The sequence below is a fragment of the Myxine glutinosa genome, chromosome 6 (assembly GCF_964187855.1).
Source record: "Myxine glutinosa chromosome 6, kmMyxGlut1.1, whole genome shotgun sequence".
In the NCBI taxonomy this organism is placed as follows: Eukaryota; Metazoa; Chordata; class Myxini; order Myxiniformes; family Myxinidae; genus Myxine; species Myxine glutinosa.
The window spans coordinates 178,221,745-178,241,197 of record NC_136266.1 but is presented as its reverse complement, the minus strand read 5'-3'; the positions used below and the strand labels follow the sequence as shown (position 1 = coordinate 178,241,197).

At 44.7% G+C, this 19,453-nt stretch overlaps 1 protein-coding gene across 1 annotated transcript in view; it reads right to left on the bottom strand.

Annotated features, from left to right (window-relative positions):
• Positions 1-19,453, bottom strand: part of GMPPA (GDP-mannose pyrophosphorylase A) — a 67,629-nt gene that overhangs the window by 22,607 nt on the left and 25,569 nt on the right. Inside the window, exons 8-9 of the mRNA XM_068097786.2 lie at positions 15,156-15,253; positions 14,832-14,878 (exon numbers count right to left, since the gene is read on the bottom strand). Of these exons, the coding sequence (XP_067953887.1) occupies positions 14,832-14,878; positions 15,156-15,253 (145 nt within the window). The remainder of the gene's footprint in view (positions 1-14,831; positions 14,879-15,155; positions 15,254-19,453) is intronic.

The window sequence follows — 19,453 nt, the reverse complement described above, 5'->3', positions numbered from 1 at the left end:
CCATTTATGACGACGAAACGTCTGATGCCCGACGTGGAGATCGGTTTCTGAGATTTGGGACATGGAATGTAGGGACTATGACAGGGAGATCAGGAGAAGTGGTGGAAGTATTGGTCAGAAGAAGAGTGGACATATGTTGTGTGCAGGAGACGAGATGGAAGGGAAGTGGTGTGAGAATGGTGAAGGGTAGGCAGGGACAGAAATACAAGTTTGTGTGGCAAGGGTGCCCGGAGGGCGTGATTGGTGTTGGTGTCCTGTTTTCTGAGGAGTTTGTAGACAGTGTGGTGAGTGTGACTAGTGAGTGAAAGGTTGATGATGGTGAAAATGATGATTGGAAAGCTCTTGGTGAACATCATCTTGGGATATGCTCCGCAGGTTGGTCGGAGCGATGAAGAGAAGGACAAGTTCTGGTGTGCTATAGAGAAGCTGATGGAAAACGTGAAAGATGAGGAAGTTGTTGTGGTAGGAGGAGACCTAAATGGACATGTGGGAAGGAATATGGACGGTTTTGAGGGAGTTCATGGGGGTTACGGATATGGTGTGAGAAATGGAGAAGGTGAAAGGATTTTGGAGTTTGCTGATGGAGCTGATGTGTTGATTTGTAATACTCAGTTCCAGAAAGAGGATAATAAGCTTGTTACAAACACGTCAGGTGGGTCGACGACAACCGTTGACTACCTGCTGGTGCGTAGGCGAGGTAGGGGGCACCTCCGGGACACAAAGGTGATCCCGGGGGAGGAGGCTGTTTCACAGCACCACTTGGTTGTCTGCGACATAAGGGTGAAAGGTGCGAGGAGAGCTCGGCGGGTGAAGTACCAACCGAGAATGAAGGTGTGGAGGTTGAAAGAGGTGACAGTGAGGGAGGCATTCAAAGAGAGGCTGAGTATGGTGGAGGATGATGTGGTCGAGCTTGAAAGTGGTTGGATGTCAATGAAAGCTAGTCTGTTGGGAGCCGTTGGTGAGGTATGTGGATGGACAAAAGGACCACTGAGGCACTCGGAAACATGGTGGTGGGATGATGAAGTTGGAAAGAAGATTGACGAGAAGAGGAAGAAGTTCAATGAGTGGCAGAAGGCGAAGGGTATGGTGGCAGAAAAGGCAGAGCATGAAAGTTATAAGGCAGCCAAGAAGGCTGCAAAGAAAGAGGTAGCAAAGGCACAGGAGGCATGTAGGAAAATGTTCGGAGAACGCTTGGATTCCGTAGAGCGGTATTCAGGATTGCAAAGCAGATAGCGAAAGAGAGGTGTGATGTGATGGGGGTGAGTTGCTTGAAGGATGAAGTGGGACAAATCGTTGTGGACCCAGATGGAATTAAAGGAAGATGGAAGAGATATATGGAAATACTGTTGAATGCAGAGAATGAATGGGATGGCACATAGAGAGTAACCCAGTTTTAGGACCGGCAGAGAAGATAACCGAGAAGGAAGTTGAGGAAGCGATAAAAGCAATGAAGAGTAGAAAAGCGGGAGGGCCGACGGGAGTTGTGGGAGATATGTTGAAGGCAGCGGGAAATTGGGGTGTGAAGAGAATGACAGAGATCTGCAATCTGGTGGTGAAAGAAGGCCGCATTCCAGTGGATTGGGAACTGAGTACCCTCGTCCCTCTATACAAGGGAAAAGGTGACCCTCTGGACTGTGGCTCGTATCGAGCGATAAAGTTATTGGAGCATGGAATGAAGGTATTGGAAAGGGTGTTGGAGAGGAGGATAAGGAAGAAAGTGAAGATTGACGAAATGCAGTTTGGATTTATGCCAGGAAGAGGAACGACAGACGTGCTTTTTATTGTGAGGTAGTTGCAGGAGAAGTAGATGGAGAAGAGGAAGAAGTTGTTTCTTGGGTTTGTTGATCTGGAGAAAGCATTCGATAGGGTTCCACGTGAAGTAGTGACATGGGCATTGAGGAAGTTAGGAGTGGAGGAATGGTTGATCAGAGTTGTGATGGCAATGTACAAAAGAGTGCGCACAGCTATAAGGACGAAGGACGGGAACAGTGGTGAGTTTGAGGTGAAGGTGGGAGTGCATCAGGGATCGGTACTAAGTCCACTACTATTTGTAGCTGTGATGGAGGTGCTGGCTCAGAACGTAAAGGAGGGTTTACCGTGGGAGTTGTTGTATGCAGATGATCTGGTGTTGATTGCAGAAAGTATGGATGGACTGAAGGAGAAGATGAACAAGTGGAAGGAATGTATGGAGACAAAAGGTCTGAAGGTGAATATCGGAAAAACGAAGCTGATGGCAAGTGGGAGTTGTTGTATGCAGATGATCTGGTGTTGATTGCAGAAAGTATGGATGGACTGAAGGAGAAGATGAACAAGTGGAAGGAATGTATGGAGACAAAAGGTCTGAAGGTGAATATCGGAAAAACGAAGGTGATGGCAAGTGGTAAAGCATGTGGTGAGGTGGAAAGAACTGGGAAGTGGACGTGTGCTGTGTGCAGGAGGGGTGTCGGAGTGAATTCGATTCAATGTACAATGTGCGCTGAGTGGGTTCATCAAAAATGTCGTGGCTTGAGAGGGTCATTAACCAGTGTAGCAGCTACATTCAAGTGTAAGGTGTGCACAGAGGGAGCTGCAGATGGAGGAAATGTTGAGTTGGATCTTGGAGATGGCCTGAAGCTGGAAGGTTTGAAAACATTTTGTTACCTTGGAGACATGCTGAATGGAGAAGGTGGATCAGACTCGGCAACGGTTGCTCGAGTGAGATGTGCATGGAAGAAGTTTCGGGAACTGAGTGTCGTGCTGACGAGGAGGGGAGTGTCATTGAAGCTGAAGGGAAAGGTGTATGCTGCATGTGTGAGAAGTGTTATGATTTATGGGAGTGAGACATGGGTAATGAACGTAGAGCAGCAACGAAGGCTGGAAAGGGTGGAAATGCGAATGGTTCGGTGGATGTGTGGAGTATCGTTGAGAGAGAGGAAGACAAATGATGAATTGTGAAAGATGTTGGGAATAGAGCCTGTGATGGATGCTGTGAATAGAAACAGGTTGAGATGGTTTGGTCATGTGTTGAGGAAGGATGAAAGTGACTGGTTGAAAAGAGTGATGGGAATGCATGTAGAAGGAAGTAGAGGACGGGGAAGACCGAGAAAGACTTGGCTAAAGATGGTCGAAGAAGAAATGCGGGCAAGGGGGTTAACAAGCGGAGATGCAGAAAATAGGGCAAAATGGAGAACTGTCATGGGGACCGCAAGGCTAACCCCCGCTCTTGCAGGGAAAATGGCCTTAAAATGCCTGTTGTTGGTGTTCCCCGTTGAACTGCCAATTTGGCAGAAGCACTCCCCTGAAGTCTTCATTGGTGAACACTGTTACGGATTCCGGATTTATGTGAATTACAATTCAGGTCATTGCTTATTAATGTTTATTCCATTAAAGGTTGTTGTGGTTAAATGGTTAGAAGCGCTCCTGATAACAGGAGACCGGAAACGGGATGGTGAACCGGAAGAAGAAAAAAGACAAGGTCGAGAGAGAAGCGGCCATCTTGATCCTCGACCAGCTCCGACGCGAGCCGAGTCGATCTTTATCTGCTTTGGAACGCTGAGTTTGAAAAGCCCGTCTGGCGAGAGGAGTTACCTGCGCGGGGTGATTGCCTGTTACGTGTCAGGTTGCCGTGGGTTCCTGGAAGGAACCAAGCGTCCGGCACGGTTCGCCTCAATGCCTCCGAGGGCGTGTACGGGTCGCACCTTGGGCCTCGCGCGCTTTGCGAGCCGTTCACAGCCCAGAGGCCGCGATCATGGGCTCCGACCCCGGTGGCGTCCCGAGGAGGTGTCCGCTGCAGCAGCCGTTCCCGGTACGAGACATGCACGTTTGGAGCACGTCAGCCAGGGGTCCGTTCAACCGCCCGTGTGCGGAGAAGTCGACCTTCACCTTGGTCTGGAGGGGCCCAGAGACATTGTGAGGGACAGTGACCATTGAGGGTGCAGTGAGTGGGGTAAAGGGGGGAAATATATGAGATGGCCATCTTAGTAATATTGTTGATTGATTGTTGATTGTTGTTGATTGATTGGGAATATATTATTGATTAATCCGGATCCTTGGTGTGGGGTTTCTTACTGACTGGAATTCATATTGATTGCGTTACGAAAGCGTATAAATCATATATCTTTCTGGCGGGGTTCCTCTCACGGTCCGGGGGTCACCGAGACCAGGTAGTCACCGGGAGGACCACGTAACAGAATTGGGGGCTCGTCCGGGATCTAAAATTGTATCAAATAATAAAATAATATTTTTATTAATTAAAATTAATTAATTAATTATTAATTGGTAAATTTTTGAGAAATTGTGGTAAAGTCTTGGGTGAAGGTTAACAGGTGTTAACGATAGTCACCATGGCGTTTGTGGCACAGAACTTTGCGGTAACCCCGAGTGAGGCACAGTTCCGAGCGTTACTAAAATCGGACCTCTTGAAATTGGCCAAACATTTTAACTTGGAGGTCCGAACTAATTTGAGGAAGGCAGAGTTGCAGACCGCGGTGATACAATCTATGGTGGGATTAGGAACATGGGACGAGTTAGCCTGGGAGTGGCTACCCGAAGAACCAGAAGACGTTGAGCTCCGGAAACTGGAGTTGCAATTACGGAGCCAGGAACGGATCAAAGAAGAAGAAAGGAAAGCGGAAAAGGAAAGAGCAGAAGAAGAAAGGAAAGCAGAAAAGGAAAGAGCAGAAGAAGAAAGGAACGTAGAAAAGGAAAGAGCAGAAGAAGAAAGGAAAGCAGAAAAGGAAAGAGCAGAAGAAGAAAGGAAAGCAGAAAAGGAAAGAGCAGAAGAAGAAAGGAAAGCAGAAAAGGAAAGAGCAGAAGAAGAAAGGAGAGTGGAACGAGAACTCCAGGAACGGTTAGAAAGGATGAAAACAGAGGAAAGGAAAGCAGAAGAGAGGAGAGAAGAGAAACAAGCAGAGGAAAGGAGAGTGGAACGAGAACTCCAGGAAAGGTTAGAAGGGAGAAAAGCAGAGGAGAGGAGAGCTGCAAGGGAACTCGAAGCAGAGGAGAGAAAAGCCGAAAGGGAATTAAAGGAACGTGACATGGCGCTTCAGCAAGAAATTAAATTCAAGGAGCTGGAGTTAATGAGAGAACGGGGAGAGGTACCACCCTTGCTGACGGGGCCGACACCTAGCCAGAACACCTGGGATGTGGGCAGACATGTGAGGCTGGTTCCACCCTTCAGTGAAAAGGAAGTCGCTAAATGTTTTCCACACTTTGAGAAAGTGGCTCGACAGTTAAACTGGCCGGAGGAGGCCTGGACCATACTAGTGCAAAGTGTGCTGGTGGGTAAAGCTCAAGATATTTATTCGGCGCTACCAATGGACCAATGTGCAGATTATGAGGTATTGAAGAAGCACATCCTCAAAGCCTATGAGTTGGTTCCTGAAGCTTACCGGCAAAAATTCAGGAATGCCAGAAAGAGGGAGAGTGAGACCCATGTGGAGTTTGCCAGAGTGAAAGAAAACATGTTTGATCGGTGGTGTGAGTCAAAAGGAGTCGGGAAAGACTTCGAAGCATTGCGTGACTTGATCCTGGTGGAGGAATTTCAACAGTGTGTCCACGAGGACATCAAAGTGTACCTGCAGGAAAAGAAAGTACCAAAGTTGTGGGACGCAGCCACCATGGCAGATGATTATGCCTTAACACACCGGATAGGGGTCCACAAACCTAACTCCTCGCCTAGACTTCAGCAGGGGAGTTATGGAACACCCGGTGCGGAGAACGACAATACATGGTGGCGGCCTCGAGAGGATTATGGGGACAACTCTGATACCCCAACTGTTCGAAATCAGGGGGCTACGGGCCCAAGACAAACCTATTTCCCGGGGGGCCCGAGGCAGACCACGAGTTTTTCCTCCAGGCCTACTTGCGCCTTTTGCAAAAAACTGGACACTTGATGTCCAGTTGTTACCTCATGAAAAGGGACAACCCAGAGCGGAGTCCGACTAGTACCACTCCGAATGCGATGGCAAACGTAAGAAATCGCCCTCAGAAGAGTTACCAACCATTTATTTATGAGGGGTTTGTCTCACTAGAGGGAGACTTGACTAACCCAAGACCTGTTAGGGTATTGAGGGACACAGGAGCCCATCAATCCTTAATGCTTGAAGGCATTTTGCCATTGTCAAAGATTACAGCAACTGGTGATAGGGTTCGGTTACAAGGGATCGGTGGCTGTGTTAGTGCCCCACTTCATGTCATCCATTTGGAATCCGATTTGGTGTCAAGACCGGTCACCATCAGTTTACAAGCCAGTAGTCACTGTTTACAAGTTTACAAGCCAGTAGTCATGCTTCCTGTAGAGGGAGTATCTGTGGTTATCGGGAATGATTTGGCCGGGGGTCAAGTTTATGGTAACCCGAGGGTTGGTAAAGAGCCCAGCAGGGAAAATAACACCACACCAGCTCGGGAGGGCGACAAAAGTACCAAGTTATTTGTAGGGGGACTGAACTTCAAAACAGAGGAAGAAGTTCTGACCTCTGTCTTCAACAGATATGGGCCGCTGGTGGAAGTGCGGTTGGTAAAAGACAGGGAAACTCAACAGTCAAGAGGGTTCGGCTTTGTCACGTTTGCAAGCACAAAAGACGCCAGAGAGGCAGAGAAGAATTGGAATGGTAAGGATTTCGAGAGTCAGACCATAACAGTAGGGAAGGCATTTCATAGGCGTCGAGAGGTCTACAGAAGAGGACAACTTGGCGGTAGTTTTGGTGTTGGCAGCAGCTGATATTACTATGGAGGCTCCCAGAGTTACGGCATCCCCCGAAAGAATGATGGTCAGAGCACTGGCCGAGACGGAGACCGCCAGTCAGGTGACTACTGGGTCAAGTGGTCCCACCGTAACTGTTAGGAGTCTGGAGAAGTTGAAGCACTATATACGGCGGAGCCGTTTGTCTGGAGACATTGTTGACAATCTGGGCCCATTGTCTGGGGAATAAGTAAGACTGCTTAAGTTCTGCCTTGTATCCCTTCTTCTACCAAATCATTGTAAATAGTGTAAATAAATCTGTTCTTCCTTCTGATTCGACCGTCTTGTTCACACACACACACCCTAACCTTCTGCTCATGACTGCCTAAATGACTAGAGCCTGGGCTCCTACACGGACTAACCGTGAACGCCACGTTCTTAAAGGCGTCCAGGTAGTGAACTTTCCTGCACGGACTAACCGTGAACTCCACGTTCTTAAAGGCGTCCATGTAATGAACTTTCCTCCCTGGACTAACCGTGAACTCCACATTCCTTAAGGCGTCCATGTAGTGTATACTCAGCTTGGCCTCCCGAAAAAGTGCTATCGAGTTGTTTAACTTTGGGGTTTTGGTCACCACCCCTTAACCGGCATTCAAGAGAAACTAGAAGTGTTGACGCTTGGTCCAGAGTGAATTACCTTTGGAATCTCTGGGGGTTTTGTGAAATTTTGTTGCTTTGTTTTTTGAGATGTGATAATTGTGCCCGGGGGAACTGATGATTTGGGGTGTGAGTTATCTTGTTTGTTTATCAAAGTTGGCCTGCAAAGAAAGTTTTCGCTGGGTTCAAACTTTCTTTCTTGAAGGGGGGGAGTGTTACGGATTCCGGATTTATGTGAATTACTATTCAGGTCATTGCTTATTAATGTTTATTCCATTAAAGGTTGTTGTGGTTAAATGGTTAGAAGCGCTCCTGATAACAGGAGAACGGAAATGGGATGGTGAACCGGAAGAAGAAAAAAGACAAGGTCGAGAGGGAAGCGGCCATCTTGATCCTCGACCAACTCCGACGCGAGCCGAGTCGATCTTTACCTGCTTTGGAACGCTGAGTTTGAAAAGCCCGTCTGGCGAGAGGAGTTACCTGCGCGGGGTGATTGCCTGTTACGTGTCAGGTTGCCGTGGGTTCCTCGAAGGAACCAAGCGTCCGGCACGGTTCGCCTCGACGCCTCCGAGGGCGTGTACGGGTCGCACCTTGGGCCTCGTGCGCTTTGCGAGCCGTTCACAGCCCAGAGGCCGCGATCACGGGCTCCGACCCCGGTGGCGTCCCGAGGAGGTGTCCGCTGCAGCAGCCGTTCCCGGTACGGGACGTGCACGTTTGGAGCACGTCAGCCAGGGGTCCGTTCAACCGCCCGTGTGCGGAGAAGTCGACCTTCACCTTGGTCTGGAGGGGCCCAGAGACATTGTGAGGGACAGTGACCATTGAGGGTGCAGTGAGTGGGGTAAAGGGGGGAAATATATGAGATGGCCATCTTAGTAATATTGTTGATTGATTGTTGATTGTTGTTGATTGATTGGGAATATATTATTGATTAATCCGGATCCTTGGTGTGGGGTTTCTTACTGACTGGAATTCATATTGATTGCGTTACGAAAGCGTATAAATCATATATCTTTCTGGTGGGGTTCCTCTCACGGTCCGGGGGTCACCGAGACCAGGTAGTCACCGGGAGGACCACGTAACAACACACTACTGAAGAGTTTGTTGAACACTTCAGCTTTGTCTTTATCTGTCGTGACTTCCGTTCCGTCTTCCAGCTTCAGAGACCCGATACTTTTTCTGCTCTTTACTTTTGAGTTATCATAACTCCAGAAATCTTTCGGATTTTCTTTCATATTGTACAGACAAGTTCAATCTCGTATTCCTGATCGAGGTTCCGAGTTGCTTTACGTCAGCTGTCACTCACCAAATGGTAGTATTGGTAATCTTCCCTACATCCATAAATTATTTATTTGTCCCACACGCGACACTTGCATCTGCTTGTGGCAAGAGTCCATCTAGTAGCGTAGATTTGTTTCTTATTATACCTTGAAGTGTTTTTACCTCCGCCACCAAATAGTCTGGAGGCACTTCCAGGAAATGTGACAGTAGGGGTACACTCATGTTACAAGCTGGCAACAATGTTTTTCTGAAAGCCCAGACCTCTAGGAACCCAAAAAGTCTTGTTGCCAGCTTGGGAAATGGTTTGGACCAGATTTGTGGCCATTTTTCAAAATGGCCGCCTACATTTTTGGTGTTTTCTAATATTTGAGCTCTAGAACTTATATCTGGCTGTCTTAAAGGTCTCTAGGGTTATGACCTTATAACATATAGTCATACAACAATCCTCACCCAAATTGGGGTGCATGGCATATCTATAAGTGGTTTTATTGAAGCAAAAAGGCAAAAATATGCCTGAAAAACGCCTTCATTTTGATTTTTCCAAATCACTAAATTGCATACTGTGAAGTTGTTCTTTGGTCAATTTCTTTCAAAAAAGTTTTAAAATTTGCCCAGATCCCTCCTCTTCATTAGCAAATCTTCAGGAATATACCCAAGTTCTCAGAAAATATGTTTTATGCATGATCAGCTACCCCTACCCCCTAAATCACAAAACGTGCCAATTTTCAATATTTCCAGATTCCAACCAATATCATTGTTGTATGACTTTTTCTCATCATGATAGGTCCAAATTAACTTACTCTATGTGATTAGGTGTTAATAAAAATTGAATTTCACACTTTAGTGAAAATCCAAGATGGCTGCCAAATGGCCAATAAAATATAATATTTCACATTATGACGTTAAGTTAAGGTAATGCAGTCTACCATTTGATACCAACACATTTTTGAGACATAATATATTGCAATAATGATGCTTTCCTTTGTATCCTTCCTCAGGTCCTGCCCGAATCATCATTTTAACATAATTGTTGTGTTAACAATGTACTATAACATATTGCTTGTTGCATGTGCTGTAAATAGCTTTCAGTGTTGTGGTAGACATAGTCTTTGTCTCTTTCCAGATATGAATGAAGATGGAACCTGTAGCTGTGATAGGCGGGAGACGGAAGAGAGAATCAGTTGCACTGGACATCGACTGGAGCACATGCTTCATTTGCCAAGGCAACAGAAAAAATGAAAAGACAACCAAGCCCACAGATGTTGGTCTCGAACGCTTTAAAGACTGTGTGATTACGAGACAGAAATACCATGACCATGAGTACATCTCAACACTTGACAGAATACAGAGTATTGACCTTGATGATGAAAAAGAACACATAGTATGGCACAGGGGCTGTTATTCAAAGTTTACACATGCCAACCATATTGAGAGACTGAAAAATCGGCATGAAAAGGAAGCAAAGGACTCGTGTGACCAACCATCTACATGCATTCGCCCCTCTTCTAGAGCATCAGTTGCTTCAGTGTCCTGGGACAAATGTATTTTCTGTCAGGAGGATAAGGCAGGAAAGCAATTGAGGAATGTAGCCACTTTAGAGACCTTAGACAGAATACTAAATGATGCTCAAAAGAACAAGATTATGAGATGCCGGTTGGCAGGAATAAGTGACCTAATAGCTGCTGAAGGGAAGTACCACCTTCCTTGTTATGTAACCTTCAGGAGGAAGTCTGAGTCAACTGTGGTAGAAGAAGGCCCAGAATATCCACCAGATGTTTGTTTCAACAAAATGATCGAGGAGGTGGATGCTGGGCTGTCTGGAGGAGACATCTATACCATGAAAACCATCTGGCACCAATACTGTTACATGATGAGAAGAGACTTCAGTGTCTGTGTGGAGCAATGTGACCGACAGAGTTACAAAGCATTCAAGAACAAAGTCAAAAGGGTATTAGGAGATAGGGCAGATTTTGTACAGTCCATGAATCAACAGGATTCACTTCTAGTCTTCCCACTAATTCAAACAGGTATTGTTGTTCAGAACTTAGCAGAGATGGCAGATGAGCTAGAACAAAGTGAGATACAAGATTCTGATGAAACCTCCCAGCACATTCCATCTTTCTCAGCCGAAACAAAGGACAAGGAACTCTTGAGTTGGCTTTACAGAGTGGCAGTCAAAATGAGAAATGACATCAAGACAATGCCAGGACACTCAGATATTGGAGACATCAATACTGAAAGTGCACAGAAGGTGGTTCCTGAAAGCCTTTACATTTTCCTACGCCTGCTGTGTGATTGTGACAGCATATTTGAAGATTCTGAAGGGACCTCCGAAGGTGATGATGATGGAGAAAGCAAAAGGATTTTGAGCATAGCACAGGACATAGTATGTTTGGCATCTGGTGGCAGAAAGCAGACACCAAAGCAACTAGGGCTAGCTCTCACTGTTCACCAAGCAACAAGGTCCAAGGACTTGGTGCAACTAATGCATGCTGCAGGACATGGTGTTAGTTATGAAACTGTAAGAAGAGCTGACACTGCCCTTGCAAACTCTGTCTTGGCCAGATATGTTGAGCAAAACAACACAATAATACCCCTGAATTTTGCACAAGCTACCTACCAAGGATACATCAGATATGCTAATGATAACATTGACATCATAGAGGAGACCCTTGACGGTCAAGGCTCCTTTCATGCCTCACAGTCTGCTGCCTTTCGAAGAAGCATACCTGGCGAAAAGACCATTGCACCTGATGTCAAGTCAAGCAGTAGCAGATCTGTAACTGTGCCAGAGCATTTCAATGAGATTCAACCTTCAGGCATGGGCACCCAGAAACCCGAAGCAACATTTCCAGTAGCTGTGAAAGCTGATTGGTATATGGAATCGGATGCCCAGGTTATCTCTGAGGCTATGGCCATAGATGTGTCATGGCTCCTTGCACGTCAGTCTCACACCGAGGACCAGCATGTTCCAGGCTGGACAGCATTTAACCAGCGTGTGTCTGATGTGAATCCAGCAAAGACTACAGTAGGGCCTATGCCGATAATTATCAATGAGCCTGCACATGAGTTTGACACCATCTGGACAGTGATTCAAAACTGCCAAAGGATGACTGCTGCACTAGGGCAAACGTATACAGTACTTACCTTTGATGAGCAACTGTACTGAAGTTCCTCACCTACTCTCCCAGCTAGGGGTTGCACATGTTCCAAGTGAAGAGATTTGTGCAAAGGCTGAGGAGTTTGTCTGCCGTCTTTACAACCCGAAAGGAGACGCAAAGGAAATCCAGGCGCTGAGATGTTCCCAATTCAGAAAAGTTGGTAAAAAGCCAGAGAACATGCCACCAACAGAGGATGCATTGCACCAGCACATTTTAAGGGCACATCATCAAGCCCTTGTGTGGCGAAATGCCAATGTGCCAAATCCAGGAATCCCCAATCCAACAACATCCGGCTGGTACCTTGAGGACAACCAGCTGATGCCCCGTCTCATGACCAAGGAAGGGCTCACAGCAGAATGTGTCAAAATTGCGACGTGTGCATGTACCTCAAAGGCCCGTCCATGTCTAACTGGCAGGTGCAACTGTAGGAAAAATGGATTGCGGTGCACATTGGCATGCAAATGTGCAGACTTATGCAGGAACCCCCTCAATGACTCTGATAGTGATTAGACGACATGCATGGAAACTTGAGTATATTCCATAATGTCATATTGTTACTATGCTGGCTGTATTTGACGTAATGTAACTAGTCTTGCTTCAGCTCTGTTCCACCAATGTATTACTAGTCTATGATATGACTGTATCCCACATTCTGTCACTTATGTATGAATAGCCAGATTAGCTTGTTGGGTATGACTTTAATTCAGTGCCAAATATTTGTTTAGTTTAAAGGTGCAAGCATTGCATTGACGTTTGTATTGTTTGGATCAGTGTAACATAATAATGTTTGCATTATGTATACAAGTTATGTATGTTTATTTTTGTTTTACATTAAATAATATAGCTTATATTTTACAATCTTCTATGTCTTCATTTATGTAAGTGCCTTGTTTGTCAGCTATGTTGGAACTAATATACTCCGCAAACAAGGCACTTCCAAATCCACACTACTTTCCTGAAATTCAAATGTTATAAAACATAAATTTTACATAAAGTCCCCCTCTAAAATAATACATCTTCAACTCATCAAGACTCTTTCACATACATGTGACCTATAGAATAGTAGTGCCTCATATATTTAGTATAAATGGAACATTTTAGAAGTGCCTCTGAATGAAATTGCAGTCTTATGGTCTCGCGCCACCAAATATTCTATGGCCATTTGGCAGCCATCTTGGATTTTCACTAAAGTGTGAAATTCAATTTTTATTAACACCTAATCACATAGAGTAAGTTAATTTGGACCTATCATGATGAGAAAAAGTCATACAACAATGATATTGGTTGGAATCTGGAAATATTGAAAATTGGCACGTTTTGTGATTTAGGGGGTAGGGGTAGCTGATCATGCATAAAACATATTTTCTGAGAACTTGGGTATATTCCTGAAGATTTGCTAATGAAGAGGAGGGATCTGGGCAAATTTTAAAACTTTTTTGAAAGAAATTGACCAAAGAACAACTTCACAGTATGCAATTTAGTGATTTGGAAAAATCAAAATGAAGGCGTTTTTCAGGCATATTTTTGCCTTTTTGCTTCAATAAAACCACTTATAGATATGCCATGCACCCCAATTTGGGTGAGGATTGTTGTATGACTATATGTTATAAGGTCATAACCCTAGAGACCTTTAAGACAGCCAGATATAAGTTCTAGAGCTCAAATATTAGAAAACACCAAAAATGTAGGTGGCCATTTTGAAAAATGGCCACAAATCTGGTCCAAACCATTTCCCAAGCTGGCAACAAGACTTTTTGGGTTCCTAGAGGTCTGGGCTTTCAGAAAAACATTGTTGCCAGCTTGTAACATGAGTGTACCCCTACCACCTTTTCTAGGCCACTTTTGGGGATATGCCTCCAGACTAAAAGGTGGATGGATGGAGGTTATGTTTTCACCCCTGTCTGTCTGTTTGTTTGTTTGTGAACAAAATATCTCAAAAAGTTGTCGACGGATTCGGACGAAATTTGGCTGAGAGGTAGCGTATGTGACAGACGAAATGATTAGATTTTGGTGAAGATTCGGATCCGGATCCGGTTACTAGAATTTTTAAAGTGATTCTTCACCATTGAGTGATATGGCCAACCAGGTGGAGGTATGCTTTCTACTGAGTGCCGTTCTAGTTGACCACTGGAACAAATTTGTCAATTGCATTCATAAGTTGCTCCTTAAACACATTCCAAGATTCCCTGCAGTCCTTTCCGGCCAAGAGATCAGTCCAGTTGTTGTCTGCCATCTTCTCCCTCATAGCACTGTAGTTACCCATGTTGTATTGTAGGCACTTAATCTTGACCCTTTCTACAATAAGGCCAGATTCAATGTTTATCTCAAAATGTAGACAACAGTGATCACTTTGTCCGAGTGATGGACCATGATCCAAGGCTGTAATCAATTCTGGCTTATTTGTTATCACAAGATCAAGGATGCTGCTGATTTGTCCTTCCCGATACCTTGTGGACTCTTGAACAATTTGGTGCATAAAGGTTTCCAGTAAAGCATTCAGGAACCTGTGAGCTGTATTGTTATGTTGAGTGTTTACGTGCCAGGTTTGCCACTCAATTTCTGGAAAGTTAAGGTCTTCCACTACGACTACATGATTGTGTTTTTGACATACATTTTGATCCCAGGTAGTTTATCACTTCCAATAGCAATTCATTGTTTTCAAGATTGCTGGATGGACTGCGATAAACACATACTCCAACAATTGTTGTGGTTCCATGGAGTACGATGGCACATCCAACAATCTCTTTGAATTTGAAATCAAAAACAATTTCTGTTGCACGTAGTTGTGTCCGAGTGTACGCAATTACTCCCCGAGCACCTTCCTCATCAGGATTAGAGAAAAGGTCATAACCTTTGATGGCAACAGATGGCTGCAACAGTTTGAATCGACTAAACTTGTGCACTACCTCAGTTATCATGATGATGGCACCATTCCCCACCGAAGCCACACAGCAAGGTGAGCATTTTACTTTGGGGTGGGGGGGGGGGGGGGGGAAGTCGAGGGTTATGGAAGAGCTTGCTAGGCCATCTAGAAGGTGCTGCAAAAAGTTGGATGATACAACTCAGTAACTCACCAAAGCAGTGGGATCCACAGTGGCAGTCAAATGGATGTACACATTGCCTGAGAGCAAAGGACAAGCAGACTGAGGCAAAACACCAGCGAGGGAATGTTATTCTTATATATGGTGTATACAATCATACAGGCAAAATGGAGCAGATTGTCATGGGACCCGCAAGGCTAACCCCCGCTCAAGCAGGGAAAATGGCCTTAAAATGCCTGTTGTTTTTGTTGTTGTTGTACAATCATACAATATTCCAGAGAGCAGGAAGAATTGGACTTTTAACACATTTGATAAGTAAATTGGTCTGTATCGATTGTGTGAGGTGCCTTTTCTTACCAACAATACGTGGCTTGTTCTCCCCGTTGGTGGCGAGTCTCTCTGGGTGTGTATCGTGGTATGAATTCAGGTACAGGCGGCTGGCATATATTGCCGACCTGAGAAGGTTTGCAGAAAGTTGTATTGGTATATCTACTATACATTGGGTAAAAAAAAAATGTTTTCATTAACACGAGGAAGGAGTTGACGATGGGAGCTAAATAGATCCAATGAAGCATCGAGGTTTAGCCAGCCGCAGATTCTCATTCCCATCACTAGATTCAGGTGAGCAAGTTGGGGGAACTCATTTTGTCGTTAAAGGCGGCAAAAAGGGTTGGCGTCAGGAAGGGCATCCGGCCGTAAAACATTGCTACAAAAAGGGGACCAAAAAACAACAACAACCACGGTTCCCGAAAAAGGCCAACCCCCGCTTTGCGGGGAAAAATGACCTCTAAAGGTGGTTATTTATTTTTATATATATAAGTTGGGGGAACTCAAGGCTGCCAAAGCATTGTGCACAAAAATAAATAAACATGAAAAATGACAATGATCATATTGAAGGAAAGGGATGAACTTCAGGTGAGCCTGGTTCTTGTTCCCCGTTTGTACTCACAGCTCACGATGCTGGCACCCCAGGTTCAAATCCCCAAAACCATGTTAATTTGTCCAGTGTCTGCCAATGTCCTTGTAAATCATGTGAAAATACAATTATACCCACTAATATCCTTAACTTACACATGATGTGTACAAGCTCCTTCACCCTACTACTACTAACTACTACTACTACTACTGGGCAATTCCACGAGAAATGGTCCGCAGAAGTCAAATTTTAAATTTGACTGAAAAAGTTCATGTTATGTACCAAATGAAAGCTGAAAACATGTACTTTCAGATAATATCAAGATCACTGAGTTAGCTTGCTCTGTTGGCTTACATCACTCATTGCAATTAATGAAGTCATTCTACTGAAAAGCGCAATAAAATTGGCCCTCGATAATGCAAAGAACTATTAATTCATTCATTCTCTCAATTAATTGGTATGAAGTCAACAAATGCTATCCATCAGAAGCTACCTGTATGAAGATTATTTCAAAACCAATTGAAAAAATATAAGTTGTCTTTCTATGCTTTAAAATTAAAACTCAAATTAGGAGTCAGATGTCACTCCGTGACATGTCACTTCATGACGAAAATTTGACATTTGGTTACTTTTCTCTTTAACTGGTGGATGAAAAACCAAATAAATCCAGGGTCATTAAGAACTTATACCACCCAATCATTGTACAGTATAATTTTTATTTTATTTTTATCTACAGAAAATAAATTAAAAAGAAAACTTGTCACTCCGTAACGTTACAGAGTGACTCATTCTGTCAAACAATTGATAACTCAGCCTGAAAAAGGTGAGTTCCTTCAGGAATTGTTCAAGATTCAATTATCCTGGAATTTCTTTGCCACATCTCACGGTAAGGGTGCTGTTGATGGGATAGGAGGTGAGGTAAAGAGGAGAGTTTGGTTGGCAAATCTGGCTGGGGATCCTGTATCTGATGCAGAATCCTTCTTCCGCGTAGCAGCGGCACAGTGCAAAAAGATCGAAGTTTTATTCATCGCAGCAGGAGACTTTGAGAAGTGCCAGTCGCAATTGGACGAGCGCTGGCAGTTAGTGACGTCGCTTCCGAAAACACACCAAACACACTGTGTGAAACCTGTGAGGAAATATGTTGTGAGCGCCTCTATGTACTCAACAGCGGAACAATTTGAATTGGTGAGTCTTCACCCCGAGTGCCATGTATCATCCTTGGAATGTCAAAATACTGCTAGTCCAGCACCTGCTGAGCGCCCCAGGTCAGACAGTCAACCCCAAGTGCACCCTGGTGACTTTGTGACTGTGCAGTATGTCACAAAAAAAATCTAAGAAGTTGTTTGTTGGCCAGGTGACTCAGATAGTAGATGATGGTTGTTTGGAAGTATCATTTTTGCGAAAAGCGGGCCTATCTGACTTGACATATACATTCCCAGAGGTGGAAGATAAATCCTGGATTGATTCCAACCAAGTCGTCAGATTCCTTCTTCAGCCATCCCTCAACCATCGCAATCATTATGTATTTGCTGAATGTCCTTTGGGAAAGGGAACCTTTTGCAGGGCAGTCATGTGAAGTTTTGTGATGGGGCCAACTGATTAATTCCAAACTTTGTTTTGTTTCTGGTCATCCACTCGTAAATTGTTCTCAATTTCTTTAGTCTATTTCTTGACTTTTTAAATATGTTTATTGTATATTTTCTCAGTTCAGATTTTTATTTTTATTATTTATCTAAAGTGTTAGATGTTGAAACGCCAGCACAAGTCAGCTGGGTTCAGAATGAAAGCCTGGCGTTATCTAGAAATGATTTGTTGCTTTGGGAGAAATCTCAAAATTATCTCATCACTCCGTAACGGGATTTTTCGTCACTCCGTAACGGGACTATTGTAATTATTTCAGAGTAATTAGGTCATGTCTGGAATTTTGAAACCCCTGTACTAAAAGCACAACTATTAGTGTATCTTCCCATTATTTCATTACAATTTTATAACTATTGTGAGAGCAGAGTTTTCAATAAATGTTGTTATTGTTTAATAAATGACAAAAGACAGTGTCACTCCATAACACAGTTTTTGAATGTTAATTACTTGACAATGGTCCAACTTACAGGAACTCCATTAATATCTCTGTAAAGTGCAACTCTTCCTTTACAATATGATATATAGAGAGTAGGTACTAGTGGCTTTATCACAATGCTAGAGCAATCAAAGTTCACAAAAATGACTCAAAGTGTCACTCCGTAATGTTGGGGAATTGCCCTACTACTAATTATTTAATAGGCCCAAATATTCCCACCTTCTTGAGGGGTCGGCCAGGGAACGTTTTGGCCAAAGTCTGGTAAATCAGCGGGCTAGGAATGATGGTCAGACTGTACGAGCAATTTGTTCAGGGTGCCAGTGATAACTCGCCTCCCCTACGTCAAAACACAGTGGCAGTCTTGAACAGGCAACAAATGCTGGCAGATGGACCGGGGTTTTTTTTTTTTTTTTTTTGGTTTTGTTTTTGTATACAAAAATCGAGGCTCGTGTAAGAGCTAACATTGATCACAAAAAGACAAACTGACACGTAAAACATATGATCAAGGGAGCGGGAGACAAGATGGAGAGCAGGGACATCGGGAGATCTGTGGGAGGGAGAGGGCTTCGGGGGAGGAGGCATGGGAAGGGGGGGGGGGGGGAGGGGTGGGCTGGGAGAAAAAAACAAAACAAAACACGTGGACACTGCTAGGACTTCCTGGAAAGAAGTCGGTATTTAAAAAAAGTAGATCTGGGGTGAATTAACGGGAGTAGAAAAGATCAAGGTTTTGGATGGAGGAAGATAAGAGATGGTGGTGAACAGCTGTTTTAAAGACCCTCTGGGGAGGAGTGGGATTGAAGAGAATGAGGGAGTCTGTTCCAGAGGCGAGAGAAAAGGGGAATGAAAGAGTGAAGGTGAGTAGAGTCTTGATTTTGGCAGTTTAACAATAAGAGGGTTGCAGGCAGATCTTGTGCGACCTGAAGGAATATTTGCGGGACAGAGCACAGAGAGAGCTGGGGGAGCCAGGCCGGAGAAGAGTCGGTAGAAGACAGAAAGACCACCAACCTGCCTGCGGTGAGTGAGTGAAAGGCCCTCGGAGTTGGTTTAATCGTGGGAGATGCCAAAGATTCTGAAAGCTTTGGTTTCAACAGCGTGAAGCCGAGCTAGGTGTGAGGCAGGAGCACCGGCCCAGAGGGGAGAGCAGTATTCCATTGAGCTGCGGATGAAAGCCTTGTATGTGGTGAGGAGCTCAGGTGTGCCAAGGAAGGACTTCGCACGACGGAGGATGCCCAGTCGGCGACTGACTTTGGAGGCCAGATTTGAAATGTGGTTTTCCCAGGAAAGATCATGGCAGATAGTGAGACCCAAAAGCTTGAGTGACAGAACTTCTTGGAGAGGATTGTTCAGAAAGTAGATGGGAGGGTTGTCCAGTTGGTCTTTTCGGAGAGACATCGTAAGAGTGTGAGATTTGTCAGGATTGAAAGACATGTTCCACTTGTTTGCCCAGTCTGTGATTTTGTCCAGGTCTGCAGAGAGTGAGGAGGCTGCAGACTGCCGATCTGAGGGATGAGGTATGGAGCGGCAGAGAGTGGAGTCATCAGCAAAGAGATAGAGAGGATTTTCCAGAGTCAGAGAGATCATTGATGAAGACCAGAAAAAGCACAAGGCCCAGAACACTGCCTTGGGGAACTCCAGCCTGAACAGGAAGGGGAGATTAGAGAA